Source organism: Onychostoma macrolepis, chromosome 01 (genome assembly GCF_012432095.1).
Source record: "Onychostoma macrolepis isolate SWU-2019 chromosome 01, ASM1243209v1, whole genome shotgun sequence".
Classification (NCBI taxonomy): Eukaryota; Metazoa; Chordata; class Actinopteri; order Cypriniformes; family Cyprinidae; genus Onychostoma; species Onychostoma macrolepis.
Window position 1 is genome coordinate 19,344,451 of NC_081155.1, and position 26,650 is coordinate 19,371,100.

At 35.8% G+C, this 26,650-nt stretch overlaps 3 protein-coding genes across 6 annotated transcripts; 2 read left to right on the forward strand and 1 right to left on the reverse strand.

Annotated features, from left to right (window-relative positions):
- Nucleotides 1–290: 290 nt before the first annotated feature.
- pold4 (DNA polymerase delta 4, accessory subunit) lies at nt 291–1,812 on the reverse strand. Its single transcript, XM_058777736.1, has 5 exons — nt 1,673–1,812; nt 1,128–1,229; nt 877–966; nt 560–671; nt 291–445 (listed from the first exon to the last, which is right to left on the reverse strand). Exons 2-5 carry the CDS (start codon nt 1,225–1,227, stop codon nt 421–423), a joined length of 327 nt encoding a protein of 108 aa, XP_058633719.1. The 5' UTR covers nt 1,228–1,229; nt 1,673–1,812; the 3' UTR covers nt 291–420.
- Nucleotides 1,813–1,815: 3 nt separating this feature from the next.
- On the forward strand, nt 1,816–15,287 carry ssrp1b (structure specific recognition protein 1b). Of its 3 annotated transcripts, XM_058777709.1 has the most exons (18): nt 1,816–1,910; nt 2,340–2,439; nt 2,518–2,703; nt 2,809–2,914; nt 3,696–3,889; nt 4,738–4,838; nt 4,932–5,061; nt 5,240–5,343; nt 5,664–5,792; nt 7,670–7,891; nt 9,458–9,530; nt 10,214–10,346; nt 10,821–10,866; nt 11,265–11,388; nt 11,515–11,682; nt 11,815–11,912; nt 12,057–12,231; nt 13,758–15,287. In XM_058777709.1, exons 2-18 carry the CDS (start codon nt 2,386–2,388, stop codon nt 13,821–13,823), a joined length of 2,109 nt encoding a protein of 702 aa, XP_058633692.1. In that variant the 5' UTR covers nt 1,816–1,910; nt 2,340–2,385; the 3' UTR covers nt 13,824–15,287. The 3 variants fall into 3 exon arrangements, 2 of the variants coding, with proteins under 2 accessions (XP_058633692.1, XP_058633700.1); XR_009271580.1 differs by lacking the exon at nt 13,758–15,287 and having other exon boundaries at nt 11,774–11,912; nt 12,057–12,196; XM_058777717.1 differs by lacking the exon at nt 1,816–1,910 and having other exon boundaries at nt 2,334–2,439.
- On the forward strand, nt 13,992–26,650 carry p2rx3b (purinergic receptor P2X, ligand-gated ion channel, 3b). Of its 2 annotated transcripts, none has more exons than XM_058777734.1 (12): nt 13,992–14,103; nt 20,944–21,079; nt 21,424–21,495; nt 21,595–21,664; nt 24,027–24,120; nt 24,202–24,279; nt 24,368–24,509; nt 24,895–25,031; nt 25,243–25,336; nt 25,414–25,479; nt 26,211–26,288; nt 26,389–26,650. In XM_058777734.1, the coding sequence occupies exons 2-12, from the start codon at nt 21,005–21,007 to the stop codon at nt 26,515–26,517; spliced, it is 1,035 nt and encodes a 344-aa protein (XP_058633717.1). In that variant the 5' UTR covers nt 13,992–14,103; nt 20,944–21,004; the 3' UTR covers nt 26,518–26,650. The 2 variants fall into 2 exon arrangements, with proteins under 2 accessions (XP_058633717.1, XP_058633715.1); XM_058777732.1 differs by lacking the exon at nt 13,992–14,103 and adding an exon at nt 18,908–20,531.

Consider the following 26,650-nt stretch of genomic DNA (forward strand, 5'->3'; position numbering starts at 1 on the left):
GTTTAACATCAATGCTTTTGCAAAATTGTTTGGCAGCCACTTAAGTATTTGAAGTTCACTGAATGCTGCTAAAATATTGTCAGATAAGAACTTATTTGTGCATGTTGTTCATAAGTAGGCCTTTTAACTTTCACTTTGTGGTTTAAGATAATAAGGTACTTACAAAATGTAAATGTAACACAAATGTATAAAAATTCACAGAATATACAAAGAAGCATATAAGGATATGTGTGATTGATATTGTTATGCATATAGAGCAGGTGCACAGAGAGTAAACCGTGACTCAACAATAACTTTTGAGTATAAAATGTTTAATAAAATGTAGTGTAATAAACAACAAAGCAAACATGGTAGAACATAGCAAACACTACAAAAGTATTTCTTCTTTTCTCATCTTTCTGTCTTTTCTCCATCAGTTTTTCAAAGGGGATAGTCACGCCAAAGACTGAAACAGAGAAAGAAAATGAGCGTTATAGTGACAGGCTTTGGCTGGTTTTTGATTGTGTCTGCATGTGCAAAAGGGAGAGAGAGAGAGTATGTGAGTGCATGTTAGTAATACCTCTGTGTGTACTCTGGGTCAGTGCTCTCCTTCAGTAAAATGTCTTTAATCTCCTGCGGGGGATTCAGCCCATGCAGTGCTGCCCTCTCCCATCTCTGCAGTCGACTGATCCCTAACACACACACACAAACACACACACACACACACACTATTATTATATATTATTTTTACCTTGAAAAGAATTCAAGAGCTCAAAGTGACACGGCTGATAAATTTCAGGATTTTATTGCTTTACAGACTATAGAAACCACAAAAAAAAAAAAAAATACTGACATAAAGTTGCACATAGAGATTGGTTAATAAAATTAATAACACACCTGTGCATGGTCCGAATTTCCAGTCCAGATCAAACTTCTTCAGTTCTTGTAGATCTTTTTCTCTTTCACTCAGTTGTGGGGGCTCAGGCTCTGATAAATTATAACATTGTTATAAATGCTGCTGCATCACTGGTGTATTTGCATGCTCCTCTAAATAATTTGCACAGTTTAGGAATATGATGACATATTGCAGATCTCTGCTTTCACTGAAATATGCACATACACAAACATGAACAAACATCCTGTCCCACCTGCTATTGGCGGTGAAGGAGACTTGTCTCTCTTGCCCCCTCTCCTTTCCTTCTTTACAACCTTGAAGGTGTCAGTTATAAGGCCACGCTTAGGTGTCATATCTAAAATCAAAGGACAGTGAGTAACACTTTAGTTAACATGAACTAACAATGTAAAAAATGATGTAGTTAACCGAAGTCACACAGGTTTGCATCATGACGATAAGTCAATGACTCTAAATCATTCATCTTCAGCTCATTCATCAAGTATGTTGTAAATGCATACTGTATACACAACACTTGTGTTTTATACATTTTGTTACTAGGAAACATTGCAGCAGCGCGCAGTAAAGTATATCTTTAGTCAAAGATTCTCACGTATGTAACAAAGCAGCCTACAAACAATTCATTTTTGTGTAGATTTAAAAAAAAAATGCATGAAAATGACCAGTAAAGGCAATTTTTATTTATCGATCGATTGAACAACACTGCTTCCGACTTGACTAAAGCTTTTGTAAAATTGCACGAGCATCCCCTTACATATATATATTAAATTCACGGCATACCTGAATGCTACTAGGATGTTGTCGTTCGATATATTATTTGCCAATGTTGACAGCAGTCTTCAAAAATAAAGCCTTTTAACTTTCGCTTTGAGGTTCGATCGTTTAAAAACAGACGGACATTGTATAGGAAGGGCGGGGCTACGCACAGAGCGTGGTGGCGTCATGACGAACGCGTTAGCGCTGCGCTCCGCAAATCCACGCACACGGGACTCGGCCTTGATCCTCTCGCCGAATAACAGTAATACTGATTCAAATATCTCACGTATTTCATTTTCTATGCAATAAAAGTGTTCGAAATAAACTAGTCCTGTTAGAAATTTGCTGTCAATTTAAAATGTGTCGTTCGTCACAAAAACAGAAAAACACTAGCCGCTATTGGATGCCAGATTATGGTAGCTTCGCTAGCTCCATTTATTTGTTTAGATTTAGAAAAAAGTGTCTCTCCAAGATATTCAGATACGCTATAAAATTTTATAGTACAAAGCTAAATGACATCCAAATCATCCTGAAGTAAAAGATGCGCCGCCTTAGTGTCAATTAGGAAATTTCTGTCATTGACAACACTCTTGAAACGTTACCGAATTCATAAAGCCACATGCAGAGAAAATAAAAAATCTATATGAATACTGTATAATGTATGTTTGTGATTTTACCTCTGCTGTCGCAGCTTTTGAGCGTCACAGGTCCACTCTGTCTAAGCTGGAGTGACTGACATGAATGATACTCTGGAATTCAATGAAATTTATCAGGAGGTCAAGGGCACCTGGGTGAGTAGATGCTGCAACAGTCTGCTGTCTAATCTGAGATGTCATTCTTGAAAATGTCTGACCGATCTCTCTGTACAGAACGATGGGCGTCTTCGCTTCAGTAAGCAGGCAGTGGTGTATAAAAACAGTAAGACTGGGAAGGTGGACAGCATTGCGGTGTCTGAGCTCACTCAAGCCCAGTGGAGGAGAGTCTGTCTGGGTCACGGCATCAAGCTGTGCACCAGCACTGGAAACATCTACAAATATGATGGCTTCAAAGACACTGTGAGTCCGAGATACAAAATACATTCAATAAAAGTAGATCAGTTTGCTCCACCCTTCACTGTTTCATTCCACATCTTAAATTTTCTTCTCTCTTTTTATGCACAGGACCTTGAGAAGATCTCAGAGTACTTCAAAGCCAACTACAAAGTGGAGCTGGTTGAGAAAGATATGTGTGTGAAGGGCTGGAATTGGGGCACTGCTAAATTTAATGGTCAGTGCATTCCTGATGCAACACCATTTCTGAGATATGTACAGTATAAAAAATTGTATAGTGACCTTAATTCAAGGTTTCTATGGGCTGTAGGATGAATGGTACAGTTTTATAACTTTTACAGGATTAGACACTGAAATTCTAGAAATAATTAGTGGTTGACTGATATATCCCCATGATATATATTTGCTGATATTTGGCACTTTTTTAATTATTGGCATTAACTGACAAGTTTCTCTTTTTGCCCGATAAGTTTCGCTTAAGCGAGACTTATAGATTACTAGATTACTAATATATTATTACTTGGCAAACACTATAATACTTCCTCACATACCAATTTATAATCCTTGATTTCAAACTATGCTGTGCAGTGTCATATTAACGTGGGAAATTTTTATTTGTTCCCCAGTTCACACATTCAGCAAATTCTTTATTTGTGAAATATACTATAATAGGATTACAGAATCAAGCATAGCTAAGTATAAATCTTTTTATTTTACAAGTTTCTTTTTTTAATCAATTTCAGATTATTTTTTTAAATACTGAATAATTTCCAAATTATTTATTTCTAATTTAGTAAATATTATGTAGAGAAAAAATACAGCACTTGGTATACATGCATTACTTGGAATCTTTAAATAAAACACTGTGAAATTATTTATTAGCTTTATATCAGCTGTCAGCCACCCTGATTTCAGCTAACCAGCTTTGCATTTTAATACACTTAGGTTTCACTGCCAAATCCAAGTATTAAACATTTTGTCCTTCTGTGGCTTTTCAGGGCCGTTGCTTTCTTTTGAGGTGAATGAGAGTCCTGCGTTTGAGATTCCGCTCGCCAGTGTGTCCCAGTGTGCAACGGGAAAGAATGAGGTCACTGTGGAGTTTCATCAGAATGATGACACAGAGGTATCCCTCATGGAGGTGCGCTTCTATGTCCCACCCACCACAGGAGACGAGGGCTCAGACCCTGTGGAGGTAAGTGTGCATGCTCGTGTGTGCGCCATCTAACAGTCGCCAACAGATGGCATAGTTTACAAAGTAATAATCATAACATGCCTATAAAGCAGGGGTTTTCAATCTTTAGATGACCCCAAAATATGATCATCCTTGTGTGAGTGACACCCATTCTAAAACTAATCTATACATTTTCGAATTTGATTTGAAAAAATGAATATTATAAATGTTTAAAATATTATTTAGAAAATATTTAGTTGTTTTTGTTATATTGTTTTTTATAGTACTGTACTGTTAGATGTATTATTTATTTAATTTTTAATTTTTTTATTGTAATATTATTTTAGTTATTTTTATTTTATTTCTAAATGTTAATTATTTTTTTATTTGCACGTTCAGTTTAATTTTATTTTTTAATTAGTGCTGTCAAATGATTAATCGCATCCAAAATAAAAGTTTTTGTTTACATAATATATGTGTGTAGTGTGTATTATGCATGTATATATTTCGGAAAAATATGTTATGTTTATATATGAAATATATTTATATGTAATATAACTTATATGAATATAAATATACATGCAAATACATGTAAATATTTTCAAAATATATACTGTATGTGTGTGTATTTATATATACATAATAAATATACACAGCGCACACACATATATTATGTAAACAAAAACTATTTTGGATGCGATTAATCGTTTGACAGCACTATTTTTAATTAAATGTTTAAAAGTTTTACAGTTTTTCTCTAAACCTTTCCACGGACCTCAGTTACAGCCCTAAAGTAAAATCTTTGCATCCGTAAAGCCCACTTCAACTGAAAAATAATGAGGTCACAGTACTCGTCTCTGCTTTTTTAGGCATTTGCTCAGAACATTCTGTCAAAGGCAGATGTCATTCAGGCTACAGGAGATGCTGTGTGTATCTTCAGAGAGCTGCAGTGCCTCACACCTAGGGGCAGGTACATATACATACACATAACATCACACCTTTTTGTTTCCTTATTAAAATATTATGTGAACTAGCAAAGTTTAATGGTTTTTGCTCTCTGTAGGTACGATATTCGCATTTATCCGACATTCCTCCATCTGCATGGTAAGACATTTGACTACAAGATCCCATACACCACAGTGCTCCGCCTTTTCCTGTTGCCTCATAAGGACCAGCGGCAGATGTTCTTTGTGGTGAGTGTGGCATCATTGTCTGTTAAACAATCTCTGCTTTCTGTCTGGATTCACCTTTAGGACTAGTATTACAGGGCTTTGTCTTTTGCATTGATCTATTTTCGTTGTGTACTAAATTTGAGAATTGTGTTGATATAAGACCTCTGGGTTAATATCTGCAACCTCCTGTCTATTTCAGATCAGTCTGGACCCGCCTATTAAACAAGGTCAAACCCGCTATCATTTTCTCATTCTTCTGTTTTCCAAGGAAGAGGATATCAGCCTTACTCTCAACATGAACGAGTGAGTGAGAGTGAGTGAATGAGGGACACTGAAGGATGTGATGGATGTCAGAAATAAACTCTTTACATTTGCTGCCAAGACTAAAAGTAGCTTTCTTTCATTTCAGCAAGGTTAGTTCAGCGAATTAATTTAGAGCAAGAAGTCATTTAGCAGATGCAGTTATCCTAAGCAACTTACAGTACACTTATTACAGGGACAATCACCTTAGAGCAACCTGGGATTAAAGGAATATGTTACTCAAACTTATACCATCATTTACACTCATTCTTCAAAGTGCGTTGCCATCCAGCAATACCGTTTTTCTCTCTTGTGTTCTGCAGGGATGAGGTGGAGAGACGTTTTGAGGGGAAACTTCATAAAAACATGTCTGGCTCTCTCTATGAGATGGTCAGCAGAGTCATGAAAGCCCTGGTCAACAGAAAGATCACAGTGCCTGGAAATTTCCAAGGGTAAACACTGTAAAAATGTTTTAGTGAAAGAACATTAGATTTAAAAAAAACAACAATTGCAAAAATACTTTTTTGTAAAAGTATAAATTACAATACATTATATACCTACTTTTATATATTGTTAATATGATGTTTTTAAAGATTAAAGAGTATAAAAATACGTAAATATAATACAATATACACCAAAATGTCTGATACAATGCCATTGCTACAAATCTTCCTGATTTATTTTTTTAATAGCAAGTTAAACAAAAGATTCAGATACACTGCCATTCAAAAAGTTTGGGGTCAGTTATATTCAATAATTTAGTTTTTAAAATTTCTTATGCTCAAGTTCGTTTGATCAAAAATACAATAAAAACACAATATTATGAAATACTATTACAATATAAAATAACTGTTTTCTATTTGAATATATTTTACAATGTAATTTATTCCTGTGATGGGAAAGCTGAATTTTCAGCAAACATTACTCCAGTCTTCAGTGTCACATGATCCTTCAGAAATCAATCTAATACTGACCTAATGCTGATTTGGTGCTCAAGAAACTTTTCTCGTTATTATCAATGTTGGGAACAGTTGTGCTGCTTAATATGTTTGTTGAAACTAGGGCTGCACGATATATCGTTTCAGCATCGATATCGCGATATGCACATCCGCGATAGTCACATCGCAGGATGTGCGATTTTTAGTATACTGACCGTTATATTTATACTGATCGTTTTCGCGACAGCTATCGCATCACGCCACCCCGCGACGCACTGTCTTCACTGGACGCGAAAAACGACCGTTGCAAATCCTTTGAACTTTGTGTCAGTAAGTCATAAAAAGAATGAGGGATTTACTCGCAAGGATTTGCCGTGTCGCGCCCAAGCGGCAACCTCCCGCTGCCTCTAGTGAAACCAACACGGAAGTGACTAAAACTGCAGTTCATCGACTGGCCGCTGGAGGCTGGCTCCAAAAGGGAGTCAATCACATAGACTCCCCATGTTAAAATGCCCAACTTTACAGCAGAAAAAAAACATGTTTACAGCCTGGTACAAAAAATTATTTTGGTCTATATAGCTAATTTTACCCTTCGTGACAACTGTGAGGGGGGTGAATTTTTTTTATAACTCATCCGTTTAAATTATATTAAGCCTTAAAGTTCTGCATAATTAAGGGCGTGGCCACTTGAGTGACAGGTGGACTGCCGCGAGCTCTGCTGCTCCAGAGTGTGAAACTCACTAGTGCGAAACTTAGAAAACTGGCTTTAAAGATTTGTATTTGTACAGAAAAAAATAATTATAGGTAGGACACTGGGAATCTGGCAATTAGATGTTTTAATCGTTATTGCTTACAGTGCTTTGTTATATGGAGCAGTTTGTTAGATCGCGGTCTCTCTCATTCAAAATATAAAGCACTGTTTATTTATTTTATATCTTTGTTCTATTATATTTATCTATGTTTGTAATTTGTTCATTTTTCTATGCTGATTTACTCATCTACAATATTTTTTTTCCAAATAGAGCTTTTCAAGTCATCTGGAGTTTTTTTTTTTTTTTTCATATCGCAATATATATCGCAGAAATACAAAATATCGCAATGTGAGTTTTTTCCAATATCGTGCAGCCCTAGTTGAAACTATTATATATTTTTTCAGGATTATTTGATGAATAGAAAGGCATAATTTAAAGTAGATTTTTTTTGTAACAATGTCTTTGCTGTCACATTTGATCAATTGAATGCATCCTTGCTGCATAAAAGTATGAATTTCTTTAAAAAGTATCAGACATTAGTGTATATTCTAGCATTATGTAGTAGAACAAACAGTAATATCTATACAAATTCAGTGAAGCCTGTATTTTTGTGATTTTCTCTCCCTCTCTTCTCTCTAGTCACTCAGGTGCTCAGTGTATAACATGTTCATATAAGGCCAGTTCAGGGCTGTTGTATCCTCTGGAAAGAGGTTTCATCTACGTGCACAAGCCCCCAGTGCACCTGCGCTTTGAGGAGATCTCCTGCGTGAACTTTGCTCGTGGAACCACCACCACCCGCTCCTTTGATTTCGAGATCGAGACCAAGCAGGGAAATCAATACACCTTTAGCAGCATCGAGAGGTACCCATGAGCCCAATGTTAGTCTTGTCCAGTTGTTGAGAACATAGCTTTGTGGGAACTAGACCACGCCAGTAATGAAAAGGCCAGTGTCCATATCCTGTTTAAGGCACTTCGTGCCATTATGCACTTACCCCCATCTGCCATAGAAGATCTGTGCTGCCTCTTTGTGGTGATTTTATTTGTTACTCTCGAGTAAAAGTGCCCCTCTCTTTTAGTGACCTGACCCCTTCTACATTAGATGTAGAAAAAAATCAAAGCTACTTTATGCACATTAAAGTATTTTCAATTTAACGCACATTATGACTGAATCAATACACCAAGGCATCAGTTAATCACATCACACTAATGTGTGAGAAACAACATTTTCTGCCAAACTAAAAGGGATGGTTACCCAAAAATTCTTTATTTACTCAATCTCATGTAATTCCAAACCTTTATGACTTTCTGTTTTTGTCCAAGCAAAATTGGACCCTACTGACTTCCATTGTGTAGACAAAAAAAAAAAAAAAAACACTTGAGAATTCTTTAAAAATATCATATTTTGTGTTCTACTGAAGAAAGTAAGCCATACAGGTTTGAAAAGACATGAGGGTGAGTAAACAATGACAGGTCATTTTTTGAGCGAACTTTAACACACTTTTGCACTACATTCTAGTACATTATTTTTGTAAAAATGCTACACACAACTCTCATTGTTCTAGCACATTTCTCATTGTAATCATACTGTGTTTCATATCTAATGAGCTACTATATAAAAACATATCTCACTAAAACATTCAAAATTTCCCTATATAACATACTAAAGATAGTTATTCAATTACAAAATTGAACAGGGATGTCCACACCACAGCTATAATGATAACAACACAGAGGAACGATATTGATTGAATCACTTTCCTCTTTTTTTCCAGCTTATGAACGAAAACATTGACAGCCAATCAGAATCCACCCAACTTTAAAGAGCTCAAGCATTTAAGATGACGAAACCACAGGACACCTTTATAATAAACTTTAACTTCATCATCCATTGGTGTGAAAGCTAATATGTGACCCTGGAACACAAAACCAATCATAAGGGTCAATTTTTTGAAATTGAGATTTAGAAAAAATCTCAAAGCTGAACAAATAAGCTTTCCATTGATGTATGGTTTGTTAAGATGGGACAATATTTGGCCGAGATACAACTATTTGAAAATCAGGAATCTGAGGGTACAAAAAAATCTAAATATTAAGAAAATTGCCTTTAAAGTTGTCCAAATGAAGTCCTTAGAAATGCATATTACTAATCAAAAATGAAGTTTTAATATATTTACTTTAGAAAATGTACAAAATATCTTCACTTAATATCCTAATGATTTTTGGCATAAAAGAAAAATTTATAATTTTGACCCATACAATGTATTGTTGGCTATTGATACAAATATACTTTTGCTACTTATGACTGGTTTTGTGGTCCAGGATCACATATAGTTATCGTTCTTGGTGTGAACAAGCTTTAACTCACTAAAAGAGTCTTTATCCTCTGTTTGTTTAAACTGCCTCCACCTTCTTCTTCTTCTTCTTCAGGGAGGAATATGGGAAACTCTTCGACTTCGTCAATGCTAAGAAGTTAAGCATCAAGAACAGAGGCTTCAAAGAGGTACGTCTACAGACCTTCTTGCTTCCTATCAAGCAGTACATAATATTCATCCGCTTAGACATGTCCTCAGACCCCTCAAACAGTGGACGGACACTTATTTTACTCTTTGTGTTTGTGGTGTGTGTCTGTATTGTGTTCATGTAGAAAAAGGTTGGTATTGCCCTGCAGTTTGATCTGGTGTCGGTGCTCCTATAACTTGCTTGCATGGTGTTTGTTTGCGTGTCTCAATCACAACCCGAGTGTCAAACGCGTTCTTTCTTATCTTTGATGGCTTAAGGCAGATGTCTCATCCACCAAAATGTGGAAAGGCTCACTGCTGGTTATGATTTGACCAGCTTAACGCTGTGTTCAGATCACACAGACTTTCATTAGGACCACAATAGTGTTTTGTCTGAAATCTGAATATAATTTTGTGGTCACTTTACGAGAAAACCTTTCGTATGCTAGATAATTCTGTGTGCTATGAAGACAGTATTGCTCAAGGGAGTGCTTTTGAATGAGTTAACACTGATTGCTTATATGAATGTGTGTGTGTGAGAGAGAAAGGCTGGTGAGTATGAGAACATGAGCAGGTTTGAAATCTTTTGCTTGGAGAGGGCTTTCCTGTGTCTGCTTTGTTACAAATACTAACTTTGCAATGACATTTATATATAGCATTGATATTTTAATTTGTACTCTGTCAGGGCATGAAAGGTAATGATAACATGTACAGTGACTCAGACGACGACCAGCATGATGCATACCTGGAGCGCATGAAAGAAGAGGGCAAGATCCGTGAGGAGGCCAATGACAGTGACGACTCAGAGGGCGAGAGTGGTGAGTGACAGCTCTCTGAGCCAATCAGCCGGCACAATAAACCGGTAGAAATTAGTCAGTCTGTAAAGATTTTAGATTGCATGTATCTCAGTTGCGTTCGTGTCTCTTTATAATGCTGCGTGCTCACATAAGTTGTGTTTTTAAGCCTTGCTATTTTAATTGCAACAAGTATATAAAATGGCGCAATAAGACACAAAAGAAACTCAAATAGGTACTTTATGTAGTATTTATTCCGTTAGACTTGAAAAACAACACTTTATTTAAATTGTCTTTGCACTGTTACATTGATGCATCCTATTGCTTGAAATTATTATTATTTTATTTTATTTTTTTATTGATGACTATTTACTATTTTTCTATAAGCTTGAGAACTTTTTAGATGTTCAGATTTCATTAATTCGTTAATAACTGATAGGAATATGTTTTGTGTGAAACATTAACATTTGACTTTTTTTTCTTTTTTTTTCTTTTTAGATGAGTCTTTTAATCCTGGAGAAGAAGATGATGAAATTGCAGAGGAGTAAGAGGCTTTGTGTTGATATGGCACAGTTTTAGCAAAGGCAAAAGTTATTATTACTATTTATTTCTCATACATGAGCAAACTCTTAAATGGTAGTATTAAACTTTGGTGTATAGTTCATGCTGCATCGTATAAAACTTCTTGATACCTCAAATCACATGGCTTGTTAAGGAGAGGCTTGCGATTTTTGCCTGGCAAACATTACAAACTGGCAAAAAACATCTATAAAACCACCCAGAATACCCTATCAATGACATTTGATACTAAAACCACTCAGAACACATTAATGTTGAGGCTGCAAGGACGCTTACACTTTCTTCAGAAAATGAACAAAATCTAGTTCAAACTCTTATTTCATAGTAAGGGTGATAAATCATTAAGTCATATTTGTGTGTCAGGTATGACAGCAAGGCCTCTGCCAGTGAAAGCAGCGCTGATGACGGGGACAGTGATGGCGATCGGAAGAAGAAACCAGCCAAGAAAGCTAAATTTGTAAAAGAAAGAAAACCACGAAAGAAAGAGGTGAGAAGAGGGAAAGATAAAACATGTGGGTGACAGAGTTTGCACACTGGTTATTTACATTTATTTTAAGTACATTTATTTATTTACTCTCAAAATTCAATGCTTCTTGTGTGTTCTTGTGTGTAGAAAAAGGTAAAGGACAGCAGCGCCCCCAAGAGGCCAATGAGTGCCTACATGCTCTGGCTGAACGCTAGCAGAGACCGTATTAAATCAGAGAACCCGGGCATCTCTATTACAGAAATCTCCAAAAAGGCTGGAGAAATGTGGAAACAACTTAGCAAAGAGAAGAAAGAGGTGACATACGCTCTCTACCACTGGCACATTCACTAGACTTTCCATAATATTAATGTTTTAGATTGTTCTAACTGTCTTGTTTCTCCTTCAGTCTCACTTTGAACTGGAACTGATATCTCGTTTTTCCACCAGGAGTGGGATGCAAAAGCAGAGGTAGCAAAGAAAGAGTACGATCGAGCGATGAGAGAGTACAAGGAGAGTGGAGGAGGCTCCTCGGGCAGCTCAAAAAAGTACTCAAAATATTCACAACTTTTTCCTGCGCCTCACTTTGAATGGACATTTAATTTACTCACCATCATATTGTTCAAAAATATGATTTTAGCATTAAGTAACTGGACATTTCTTACCATTTTCCCCACATTTCATTCCTGAAGGGAGAGGAAGAAGAAAGGAGGGAAGAATGAAGAAAAGAGGAAAAGGAAGTCAGGGGGTGGTAGGGAAAAAGAGAAGGAGCGAGCTACAGGCAACGACAGCTTTAAGAGTCGAGAGTTCATATCCAGTGAGGAGAGCTCATCAGAGTCAGACAAAGGCAAGGGACGGAAACGCAAGGTAACACACACACTTCACAAATTTGTTTCATTCATTAACATGTGTTTTCCATAGTATCTTTACTGGTGGCTGCTCAGAAAAAGATTACAGAGTATTGAGTACATCACATCCTGAGAAGTTAGGCTGTCAAAATTGATGTATTTCCCGAATAACAGATTGTTCTTTTTTTATGCACCGATTGCCTTCTCAGCAGTTCTCATTTTCAGTAGGGGAGGTCAATTTTCATTACACTGAATTTCATACATGTGTATGCGAATGTGGGGCAGGGGAGCTCAAAGTTCATTCCCAAGTTCAAGTTTGGTGAGCTCTAACCTGCAAATTCATATCACGACTGATGCAATGTCCAAAGAAATTTTGCATGCTCAAAGTCTCGTGTGACCACAGCTTAACAGCTTTTTTTCCATGACATGTTGCCTATATCTTACTATATTGAATGTAAAATAAAACATAATGCGAAATTCTGTCCAAATTTAGATACACAACTAATGAATTCTTTCATATAAGCAAAGGCAAACGTTATTATTGCTATTCATTTTTTCATACATGAACAAACTCTTAAATGTAGGTATTAAACTCTGGTTTATAGTCTGTGCTGCATTGTTTAAAACCTCTTGATACTTCAAATCACATAGCTTGTTAAGGAGAGACTTTTGAGCGATTTTTGCCTGGCAAACGTTACAAACTGGCAAAAAACATTTATTTAACCACCCAGAATACCCTATCTGTCAGTCCTGTGTTCCTGTGTCTTGTGTTTTTCTCCCCATGTGCCTTCCTGTGACCTAGTTTCTCCCTCATGTTTGATTGTTCCTTGATTTCAGCTGTGATTGATTAATTACCTAGTTTAGTTCCTAGTACTAAAGCCCTGTTTTTTCCAATGTCCAGCGTCCGCTGTTAAATGTCTTCTAGATGTCTTCCAGTATTCCTAGTTTGAATGTCCTCCTTTGTTCCTGAGTTGTGTTCCGTTGAGGTTGTTTTCATTAAAAACCGTGTGAATTGAGCTACTCCTGCGTCTCATCGTTCCCTCGCTCCTTGAGAATTTGTGACACTATCAATGACATTTGATATTAAAAACCACTTCGAACACCTTAATGTTGAGGCAGCAAGCATGCTTACACTTTCACATTAAAATAAAACATAATGCAAAATTCTGTCCAAATTTAGATACACAACTAATGAATTCTTTCAAGATTTACCTCAATAGAAATTTTAAAAAGAGCAGTTTAATAAATGTAATAAAAACTTTTTTTTTTTAAATTAGTTTTGTTTAATCTAAATTGCGTTCATGTAAAATAATTAGTTAACATTGATTTAGATTAATAAAAATATTCACATTTTTTATTCTAGCCTTAATATGAAACACATATTTGTGTGTAGTTTTTACAGTTGATACATCCAAAATTCTTGGCACTTTTTGACTGTTGATCATTTGATTTTCCTTATTTAGTTTTCATTTTATGCAAGCATGTATTAGGAAAAATGTATTCATTGTCTCCCTGTCACTCTCTGTTCGTGCTGTTTTTATGCAGGGGTCTGATGATGAAGAGGAAGTGGTCAGCACACCACCTAGCTCTGAAGAGTCCGGCTCAGACTAAAAGACACTAATGACAGACACATTAAAAGGGGAGTGGAAGAAAACACCATTATAGTGTACATGATGAAATCCTGATACAGTACATATTACAGTGTAACATCTTTAAGTTTTGCTTCCTTCATAAACACTTTTGTATATACCTTTGGTAGTGTTGACGTTAATGGAATAGTTCATCCAGAAATGAAAATTCTGTCATTATTTACTTACCATCGTGTTGTTCCAAACCCATAGGAATTTTTCTTCTATGGAATGCAAAAGGACAGATTTTGACAAACGTACTGGTGAGTCTGTTTTCCATGCAGTTACAATGAAGGAGGACTATAGCTTTATAAGGCACCATAAAGGTATCATAAAATCAGTCCATACGACTAGTGCGCTATATTCCGCACCTTAGCTCTCCTTGGCACATTCACCAAAGAAGTAGAAATGTCTGTTTCATCGACACATCATTCTTTTGAGCTATCTTTTCAGTGACTCGGCTAATCCAATTCACAAAATAGGTTTGAATGTTTCATTTTTGAATCAGCCAATTTTTAGGTACTAATGGTTGCTTTTTCATTCATTTCTGTAGGTTTTATGCTTCATTCCCTATTAATTTCAATTGCGTAGAAAAGAGTTTTGGAACAAAACATGGGTGATCTATTTCTTTAAAATAGTGCGTGTTTTATGTTGTCCAGTCCTTGTTCAGATACCTGCTTGTACAGAGATATTTTACAGTGCTGCTTTCCAAACACAACAGAAACCGTATCTTTGACTCAGCTATTGAGCTTCTCTATATGTATTCGCATTTGAATAACAAGTTATGAAAAAAATTACTTAAGTGTTCAAATTCTTTTTTACATTTGTATTCATCATGTATTCATAAATTTTGAGTTTGATCTGAGCTCACCATTTATTTTATACAGTATTTTGTTCACACACATTACTAATTGTACACGTTTGTTGTAATTGTAATTGTTGTAACATTGTTGTAACACTACATTTGAAAATGTCATTGTTTCTAAGAAATTATTCAACAAATTAAAATTAATCATTATGAATCAAGTGGATGAAAACAGCAACTCAATATTTCACAACCCTAACTTGTTCGCATGCTCATCAGTTCTCTGGAATGTAAGCGGAAATGTAGTGTGGTTTTCAAGTTAATGTGCTTGCATCAACAGTAAAAGGATTTACGCATAGTAAAAAGCCAACAAACCCAACAACTGAGAGTCTGTTTTAGCTAATGGATGTGGAAAGTTCTGGAAAGAGTGACGTCCTTTAATTTTCAGCTGTTAAGCATAAGAATTACAATGGGAATGTCAACACAAACACAACGTTATAATGTTCACACGTTCTTGTTATGGAGAAAAAAGAAAGCAACAGACTGATTAATGGTCAGTCCCATTAGGCCACTAAAAAGGGCGGCATTTCATCCTTACTTACGAAGCTCCGCTCGACGTGGCCCGAGCCCCCATTAAACCATTGCATTTTTTCGATATTTTTCTACAGTTATGGCGTGTGTTGTATTTTCTGTCGTCTGTTGACTAGAATCAAGTCAGTTAATATGCTCTCTAGAATCATAAGCTGCTTAGATAGTAGACTATAATAATAAATAACTGTAAGTCAGTTCAGTGTTAATTTTGGCAGGCATTTTTGATTTAGTCTTAGTCTTGAGACGAAAATGCTTAATAGTCTTAGTCACATTTTAGTCATTTGAGTATTTCATAGTTTTAGTCTAGTTTTAGTCGAAGAAAAGTCATTGTATTTTTGTCAACTTTTAGTCTTTACTTTTAGTCAAAGTGCCGTTAACAACATTTATTTTGGTAGCTATTTTATATGTAGTATTCAAACAAAAATAGGCATCAATTCTTCTCTCTTTAGACCAAATCAATTAAGCTTATGAGAAATTTGAATCAAGGATTGAATTTGGAAAAACTGGAATACATTTTCATTTTTTGGTAGAGATACAAATTAAAATCATTTTTCAGATACAGTAGCTTTACTTAAGTATACATTTATTTAACATCTTTTGTTGGTTAACATTTATGACACGGATAATTAGGAATGCTGTCCCTTTAAGACGGAAGGCATGCATGTAATACTGACACACATTCAGTTTTCATCCACCTGTTTACGCTCACTTAAGCCATAACTGACTGTATTTATGTGAGATACTCTGACTCTACACGATAGACACGGGACTGCTGTGTGTGTGTTTGAGCGCTGAGTACTGAGAGCTGATCGCGCGCTGTACTGAAGAAGTGGAGCGTGCGCGCGAGAGAGAGCGCTTCTATCAGCGCGACTCCGCCTATCCCGCCGTCACTAACTTTAAATTAATCGACAACGAATTGTGACTCCCGGGAAAAACGGGACGTCTGGTCACCCTATCCCTAACCCTTCGGGTGCTGAGGCTATTGTTTCAGATCGTTAGTTTGCGTTTTGATAGCCTATCCGTCCGCTGCGGCTGCCATACTGAGACTAGATACGCCCCTCATCTGATTGTAATCCAATGACAGAGACACACATTTTGGATTTAGGATGTATTTTGAATGTCCGGTAGTCCTCAAATAACATTTTAGTCCCGTCTCGTCTTGTTAATGAAGACGCGGCATTAATTTCGTCATAGTTTTTATCATCAGACATTAATTTTAGCTCGTCAAGGTCTCGTCTTAGTCACAGAAAAAAGGTTCGTTGACGAATATTTTTCGTCTTCGTCGACGAAATTAACACTTGAGTCAGTTAAAGGTCCAGTTTGAGAATGAAAGGTGTGGTTGCGACAGGCAGTCACTCAAACACTAAATCGTTTGAGGCGGTGTCTCACTTCTTAAAGAACTACACAAAACAGTAAGAATGCTGGAAGAAGTGAATATTAATATACGATCAAAACAATGCTGAGAAAAAGCCATGACGTGCACAAGCTGCTGCAAGTAAAGATTTTCTGAATCCGTTCCAAACACTAAACGTAGGGGTGCGTCTCTCGTCAAGGTTTACATTTATATTTACATTACATGTACTGATTTTCCAGACACCTTCTTCTTCCAAATCAACTTGCAGTGTCCATATAGTACAGTTTACAAGTGTTCCCTGGCCTGGGAAGCCCGGACCTTGGCTTTGCTAATATCAGCTAGCCTAAAGGAACTACAGGTGCTGGTCATATAATTAGAATATCATCAAAAAGTTGATTTATTTCACTAATTCCATTCAAAAAGTGAAACTTGTATATTATATTCATTCATTACACACAGACTGATATATTTCAAATATTTATTTCTTTTAATTTTGATGATTAGAGCTTACAGCTCATGAAAGTCAAAAATCAGTATCTCAGAAAATTAGAATATTACTTAAGACCAATACAAAGAAAGGATTTTTAGAAATCTTGGCCAACTGAAAAGTATGAAAATGAAAAGTATGAGCATGTACAGCACTCAATACTTAGTTGGGGCTCCTTTTGCCTGAATTACTGCAGCAATGCGGCGTGGCATGGAGTCGATCAGTCTGTGGCACTGCTCAGGTGTTATGAGAGCCCAGGTTGCTCTGATAGTGGCCTTCAGCTCTTCTGCATTGTTGGGTCTGGTGTCTCTCATCTTCCTCTTGACAATACCCCATAGATTCTCTATAGGGTTCAGGTCAGGCGAGTTTGCTGGCCAATCAAGCACAGTAACACTATGGTCATTGAACCAGCTTTTGGTACCTTTGGCAGTGTGGGCAGGTGCCCAGTCCTGCTGGAAAATGAAATCAGCATCTCCATAAAGCTTGTCAACAGAAGGAAGCATGAAGTGCTCTAAAATTTCCTGGTAGATGGCTGCGTTGACTGTGGACATCAGAAAACACAGTGGACCAACACCAGCAGATGACATGGCAGCCCAAATCATCACTGACTGTGGAAACTTCACACTGGACTTCAACCAACATGTGCCTCTCCACTCTTCCTTCAGACTCTGGGACCTTGATTTCCAAATGAAATGTAACATTTACTTTCATCTGAAAAGAGGACTTTGAGCTGTAAGCTCTAATCATAAAAATTAAAAGAAATAAACATTTGAAATATATCAGTCTGTGTGTAATGAATGAATATAATATACAAGTTTCACTTTTTGAATGGAATTAGTGAAATAAATCAACTTTTTGATGATATTCTAATTATATGACCAGCACCTGTATATGAAGTCAGAATGAGATTTTTTTTTTTTATTATATTATTAATATTATCATTATTATTATACTTTTTAATAACTCTTTTGCACTTTGTAGAGAAATGTTAAAAGTAGAACCATTTTTTATGGTGAGGTTTAAAAGGAGAAAAATGATTACCATTATTATTGTCATTGCTGTTGTTATTATTATCCCTTAATTAGGATGTATTCCTCACCTTAGACCACCATTATTATATCTATGCTGTTCAAATATTCTATAATATATTCCTTTGGGCTCTACGTCCTTCTTAGTGTTCATTTTCCAATCAATTTGATGTATTTTTATTTCTGGTATATGCAACATCCCTCCCCTTCATTTCCCTTTAGTCTGCATTTTTGCGTCACTCAACCTGTTCGTATCTGCTACGTTTCTGTGGATTTTGTCTCTCTCTCAATCATGCCTCTCAAACCACTTTGCTCATTATTGCATTTGGCGCATTGATGACTTTGTTCACCAATTTGTATTGAGTCCCATCCATTTCCTCAGTCTCTTTCTCTCTCCCCCCTTTTCACTCTGTGCCCTCCCTTCATCTCAAGATCCTGTTTCAAGACAATCGAATCATCATGAGACATCTAACACTCAACATTATCCTTGACTGATAGACATCTTCAAATACTCCAGCAGTACTTGAGCTAAGCCTCACTCTGCAGTCTCTCATTTGATTTGGTCCTCTGTCATGCGTTACTCCTGCTTTGTGTGTGTTTTTGCGGGGAGCGAGTCCCAGATGTATTGTACTTCTAGAGTGAGGTAACCACAGGTTAATGGTTGCTCTCTTGGCCATGTCAAGAAATGGTACAGTGGTCTCAGTTGTGGTTAAAGTGAGTGTATGTGTTAGTGCTTGTTGTGGGATGGATCACAACATCTAGCTCCTCTGATATATATACGTCAAATATAATATAAAAAATTAAATATAAAACTTGATGTTTTAAACATCCTCCATTAAAGTTGATATCTGCTTTCTATTTTTGATTAATACAGTACTGTTCAGTTTTTACTCAGCAGGGATACATTAATCAAAAGTGACAGTAAAGATTTTGAACTTTCTATTCAAAGAATTCTCAACAAAAAAAAATCAACATGGGAATAAATGTAATTTTAAAATATATATTTTTAAAAACAGTTATTTTAAATTGTAATAATATTTTTTATAGATATCAATAATTGGTGAGCATAAAAAATTAATATAAATATATATTGCCCCCCAACTTTTGAAAGGTAAATGTCACGGGTGCGTGGTTGTAGTATAAATATAAATGAAAGACGAGAACGAAACAGCATCAACTCACTTTCCCATTTAATAACTTAAGATCGGACAAATACAAGGGGAGAACTGAGGACTTTTATATGAACGGGAACAAAAGAGCAAACAACAATTCAGATCAGGTGGGGACAATGAAAGATAATTAACTAATGAGAACAGGAACTAAACCATATAAGGACAGATAGGAACTTTGGACGGGTAGACACGTGACAGTAAAAGAGAAAAGGCTTAATTAAAAATACATAATATTAGTAAAAAATAAAACTGATATTATTGCTAATAATTCTAAATATTATTATAATTGAATGCAACTAACATTATTACTGATAATATTATTACTATTATTTTTACACATACAACATTATGTGCCTCCAAGCATAAAAACCATCAGTCAATCTCATCAGAACATGATGGTTTAGATAACAAGCTAATATTGCAAATGATTAAATATGGTCCATCAACTCCCGGGAAAAGAAGTCATAGATGTAATCTAATCTTTAATATCATGCTAATGGAGCTTCCAGTGTGAAATAGCTTTTTTAGTGCATGGTGCTACCATGTGGTCATGATATAATGTGCATGTCACTCGCCACGGTTCAGCTGTTCCACACCTCTCACACACTGAACATCCAGCGCTCATAGTACCCTGCATCTGATTCAGTTGTTTTATTATGGATGCTGTATGTATGTTTATGTACATTAGAAAGACTTTAGGAACTTGGTTGGGACTAATACTTAACTTTAATTGTGACTTTAGTTTTGTACTTTTGTAAGTTACTTGGTAAGAAAGCATCTGATAAGAGTGTAACATGGAACATGGAAAGGATTGAATTACAGGAGGAGGAAGAATGAGGAAAGAGGGAAGAGAAGGGGAGGGACTTAGAGGAAGAGAGGGGGTCTTCTATGAAAGCATCTTCTCTCAAGACCTGGAGACTTTTTAACAGGCAAACAACTAACGAAGATTATTGAAGAGCTTTTTTGACTTTTATTGACAATCCATGAGTTTTCGATTATAAAAAGGCAGGATCAAGCATTTGGACAGAGATATATCTGAAGCATCTACACTATATTCCTACCTAAACATTCACACAAATACGCTGATACACGCGGAGTGTAATTTTTGTGAATGCAGCAGTGTACTGGAAAAATGTGGAGCTGCATAACAGATTTCTTTACCTATGAGACGACCAAGTCCGTGGTGGTAAAGAGCTGGACTATTGGCATCATAAACCGTGTCGTCCAACTCCTCATCATCACATACTTCGTTGGGTGAGTTTGTTTTTACAACGTCAGTGGAATAGATAGATTTAAGACTGTGCCCAAACAAATAAAAAATCTAACTGGTTTCTGTTTAAAAACATTGTAAAGTGAAATATGTTATAGTAAATTTGATTAATCCTTACTAGACAATTAAATGGCTTGTGTTTAGTCTTTCTGTTTTATTATAATTGATGTAAAGTACTTTAAGAGGCAATTGTATGAGAGTAGGAATCATATTTTTGATCTTGCTAAAAAAGTGTTTGGACAGCATAGCTGACTTTTTATTTATATTTTTTAGTGTTTTGTAATATTTGTGAGTGTGTTACATTTAAAGAAAGTAAAAAAAGAAAGTAATTAAATCCCTCTCTATATCTTTTCCCCCCTCCCTCTCTCTGTTTCCTCCCTGCCCAACCTCCCTCAGCTGGGTGTTCTTGTATGAGAAAGCATATCAAGTGAGAGACACAGCTATCGAATCATCAGTCATGACTAAAGTGAAAGGGTTTGGAGAGTATAACAACCGGATCATGGATGTAGCCGATTATGTCACACCCACTCAAGTAAATCTCAAGCAGTTTTCAAATATTTTGAGGTGTATATATACTTTTTTTTTTAAGTATATATACAGTATACTTTAATACAGTACATATACTGTATACTACATATAATCTATGCTTGTTTAAATAATATATCACATTGTTTGATGACAGAATTGTCATGAAAAGATAATTAAGTATAAATAAATCTCCCTTTGGAGACATTTGAGACATTTGATCTGTTCATAAATGCAGCAAATACTTTGTACTATTTGAAATTCAAATGTCTTTATTTTATAGTATGTCTTTTTCATGTAAGTAATATGTGTGTGTGTGTGTGTGTGTGTGTGTGTGTGTGTGCGTGCCAGGGGGCATCAGTGTTCTGCGTCATCACTAAGCTCATCACGACAGAAAATCAAGTTCAAGGACACTGTCCAGAGGTGAGTGAGGACACTGAAATCTGTCAAGATTAATGTATATGAATTTGATTGATTCTTGTCTCTGTGTGTGTTCATGTGTTTGTACACTTAACTCATCAGAGCGAGTTGAAATTCAAATGTGAGAGTGACAGTACTTGTAAGAAGCTGATGTCAAAACCGTCTAGCAATGGTAAGATTTTTCTTTTATCTTCTTTGAGTTTATTGAAAGATCAAATCATTAGGAATCATCGCATTTTTACAGTAAAAAATATACTTGTGAATTATTTTGAATTCAATCTTAGTGTTTCATTGTCTTGTGATCCTGAAATTGTCAAGGAAACCTTATTAAACCTAGTAAAAATATCAATTGATTAAAACTTCATTTGTGCAAAGCTCAAAATCATCACAGTAAGGTCTATATCAGGGGTGTCCAATCCTGCTCCTGAAGGGCCCACATCCTGTAGAGTTTAGCTCAGACCAGCTCCGACACGCTTGCCTGGAAGTTTCTAGTAGCTGTGTTCCAATTCAGAGGCTGCATCCTTTCAAGGGCCCCGAAGGTCAGACTTAAGGTCAGATTGTTAAATGGGATGGTCTAGCCTATGGAGGATTGCTCTTTTCTTCTACTAACTGTAACAGCTGCCGTTAATGAGAGGCAGCAGGGTGGATTAGGGTAATGTGGGACACATTTCCATATGATATCAAAATATTATATCATTATGAAATCCCCAAGATGTTCCCTATCTAATTAAGAAGAAATCTTTCAGATATTGTAATTAAAGGGGAAATGGCACGTATACTAGTGCCAAATCGTTCAAGATTTAGTGGATTTTCTAATGTGGGACACTATGTTTTGGGTTATAAATAGTTAAATTTTTACAACGTAAACTTTACACTCATGGTTAAATGTGAATACCCATGTTTGTTTAATTAATTTAGTAGGCCTACAGTGTGCTGTCTTCATAAGTCTAAAAAACTAGTAACATATATGTTCATATGGAATGTTAAAAACAATTATATAACACAGAAATCTTATATTATTTAAAATAATTTATTTTTAAAAAATATCGGATTTCTGCATCAACAATAATAAACATGTAATAAAGTCAAAAATGTAAAATTGAACTTAATAAAGATAGCAAAATAATTTCATAATTTTTAAAAAGATGAAAAATTTGGAACATGGAATGCCTTTAAAACTGTTATTAAACTTCTAATATTAAACTTTTTTCAGAAGCTTGTGTTAAGCAAATTGTAATGATAAAAACACTTCATAGCAGAAATAAGCAGTCTTGGCCAGTCATGGACTCATCATGGTCCTCTAGTCTCTAAATTTTGAATCTGGATCTTAAAACAAATAATATTGCTGCATTATAAGCTCAAAAATTAACAAAAATACATGTATGATATTTAACTTTCTTAATGCACATTTTATCCACTGAATAACATAGTATATTTGACTGTCCCACAGTAGTCAATAACATGCTGTCCCACATTTGAAAACGTCCTTTTCTAAAGTGGAACGACAAAGTTTGATTGCTTCAAATAGAAAATATTCTTAACACATTTTAACAATATTATTGCAGAATTTGATGTACAAATACATCACAAATATAATTTGATAACAATTTAGAACATTGTTTTATTTATAACAGATTTATATCCTGAACATTAATTTTGTCTAAATCCTATGTCACTGTCATTTCAGTAATTTTTGCAAGAGGTACTTCCTGTTTGATGATTTTCATGGCCACGCTTCTGACATAATTTCCAGAAAGTCAAGTGATTTCAATTACTTGACACCCCTGCTTGAATTCAACACCAAGCATGTTGTAAAAGAAGAGATAAATGCACTGAAGCTTAGGTGTCCCACATGACACTAATCCACCCTACTGTTAATACTAGTTCAATTCAACAGTCTGAAAATAAAACAGGGTTAAGAACCTGTCTAAATATCTTCACTTTGGTCCATTTATGTTCATAATCAAAAGTATAAAAGAAAGATTTAAAGTTGCTGTTTTTTTAAACCCAATACTTCATTTAAAAGTGTAATCCTGCATTTTATTTTGGCGTTTTTGCTTTTTTCTATGACAGGACAGTAGAGATATTGCAGGAAGTGAGTGGGAGAGAGACATGTGGGGGTGGGGAACGGGAAAGGTCCACAAGTCGGGATTTGATCTCGTGACACCCAAAGCGCAGCTGCGCCGTATGTCGGCACGCTGCCCGCAAGGCTATCGTCACCAGTGCACAACGAACCGTGGGATAGTCTAGACCACAAAGGATTCATCTGTTGTATTCCGGGCAATGAATTCCCTTTCGGCAATGAAGGATACAACAGATGAATCCTTTGTTGCCCAGACTATCAGACTAGCAGTCATCAAAGGATGCACCCTTTGAATTAGGACATATGTAGTGTGAAGACCTTGATTAGCTGGTTCAGGTGGTTTTATTAATTAGGCTTGGAGCTAAATTCTGCAGGACCGTGGCCCTCCAGGAGCAGGTTTGAACAGCCCTGGTCTATATGTTATGTTCATTTCCATTGGCTGTGTCTCAAGGGTTGCTGACAGGACGATGTGTGAACTTCAATGATACCCACAAAACCTGTGAGATCAAAGGATGGTGTCCTGCAGAGATTGATGAAATTCAACCGTGAGCCTGCTTGTAAATGAACAAATGAATAGATGTGTAAGTGGTTGAATGAAAGGATTGATGAAGTTTTTTCTTACTCAGAATCCCCATGATGGAGGTGGAGAACTTTACCATCTTCATCAAGAACAGCATTCGCTTCCCACGTTTTAACTTCACAAAGTAATGCCAATTAAACACAAAGACAAATTGTTTCATAATATCTGTGTTTCTGAAGTTTTTTATTCAATATTTTTCTTTTCCTTTCCAGGGGAAACTTTTTGCCCAACATCAATAGTTCCTACATAAAGAAGTGTAATTTTGACTTTGAGAGTAACATGTATTGTCCAATATTCAAAGTGGGGGATGTGATCCGATTTGCACAACAGGACTTTACTACTCTTGCTAAAAAAGTGAGTCTTATTTTAATTATTTTAATATTTTGCTGCTTCTTCTTTTTTTCTTTTTTTTGTTAATTTCCACCCTTGTTTCTTACTGTTATTTATTTATTTTTGTGAGTTTTACACTGCTTCTGTACAATAATTCTATTAATAAGTTTGATAAACATAAGTAACTTACAAGTCATTTGGCCAGTTAGTTCATAATATTGACCTCCACCACTGGAAACAGTTTAAAAGACGACAAAGAAATACCTGTTGTATTAAATAACAACTGTTTTATAAAAAGTGTTGTATAAAACTTTTCTCAAAAAAAAATTGCATTATCTTTATTTCTCCTTAAGTGCAAAGTCAAATTGGATTTGTGTAAGGTATCTCTCTCTCTCTTTCTCTCTCTCAGGGGGGAGTGATAGGGATAAAAATAGCGTGGGTGTGTGATTTAGACAAGGCAGATGATGAGTGCAAGCCGGCCTACTCCTTCACCCGCCTGGACGCCATGTCAGAGAAGACCACCGTGTCTCCAGGATACAACTTCAGGTTCTGGAAGCTTTTGTTGCAGTCTGCAGAGCTCTAATGATACTGCACAAGCAAACGCTTTATGTTTATCTCAAACCTAATTCCTGATGTTCATAGTTAATTGCCAAATTTTTAGAGTGGCCCCCATACTATAAAATATTAGAAAAAGGCACCAAATCATTCAAAGTTAACAGGTTGGATAATCCTTGTTGAAATCCTTATTTGTCCTTAGGTACGCAAAGTATTTTAAAATGGAGAACGGGACCGAGTATCGCACTCTGCTGAAAGCCTACGCCATCAGATTTGATGTGCTGGTTAATGGAGATGTGAGTTCATATTAACATGTTTGTGTATTTTCAATGCAATTGTGAGCATAATTGCTCATTACATCTTCTCTTTAAAGGCAGGAAAATTTGACATGATCCCAACTCTAATCAACATGGTTGCTGCCTTCACCTCTGTTGGCGTGGTATGTGTCTTCATTACTAGATTTTGTGCATTTGGGAATTTTTCATCCAAATATATATTTTAGTTTAACTTATTCAGTGTACTTATGTTTTTGGCATACAGAATTCTTAGAAAAAACAAAAGCAAAGCAAAAATGGTAGCAGAGTCTAAGAAAAAAAATGTGTGTGTCAGTCCTGGCCTGTCTTACCAGTTTCTAAGCACAACACTTTTACCGCAGTTCTGACCAGTGTAAGCATGTAATGAAATAACTCAAATATTGAAAATATGTTAAATCATCTGAAATGTGACCCAAGTGAGAAGTGAGCCAACCGCCTGACTGGCCCCAGGTCTTCAGGAAAGATCGATCACTATAGACATAATTTACTTGCATAATGGAGACACTTTATGGAAACCACATGCCAGTTCTTTGTATAATATACTGTATTTTTATCTTTTTATATAACTTTCATGACATCAGTTTTACCTCCATCCTCATCTTGAACATCAGTACATTTGAAGATGTGCCAATTTTTTTCTTTTTGTTTTGATAATATTTTTAAACCATTAGCATGCATTTCCAAGAAAGCGTGACATTAATGGATGCATACAAATGTTTTATTATTGTTCAAGTTCTGAAATTATTCACAATAGAAAATAATTAACATCTTAATTATGGGAAGATTAAATATCAGAATATAAGGACTCATTTCAGTGGACAAAACTCACTTTTTCTTAATGTTTTTATTTTTTTAGGGTACAGTGCTTTGTGATATCATTCTGCTGAACTTCTTGAAAGGAGCTGACCAATACAAGGCCAAGAAATTTGAAGAGGTTTGCATTTTGCGAGCAAGTCGACAAAAGCATTACATCTATCTAGTTAGGATGAAAATGAAAATAATCTTTGCCTGTCTGTCTCTTGCTCTGTTTGTAGGTATCAGATTCACATATTCAGAACAGTAATTCATTGTACAGGACCAGAGACCACAGCCAGCATTCAATCAAAACTGATGAGAAGTTCTCCAACGACTCTGGAGCATTTTCCATTGAACGTTATAGTTAATAGTGCTGATCAGCACTTCGGGAAAAAATCATGGTTCTTCATTAATTGCACTTCGTACGAGTAATAATTGATAGCATTTTTTTCCACTAAACCTAGACCCTTCCACACTGTAAAAAGTGCTAAGTTGACTTAA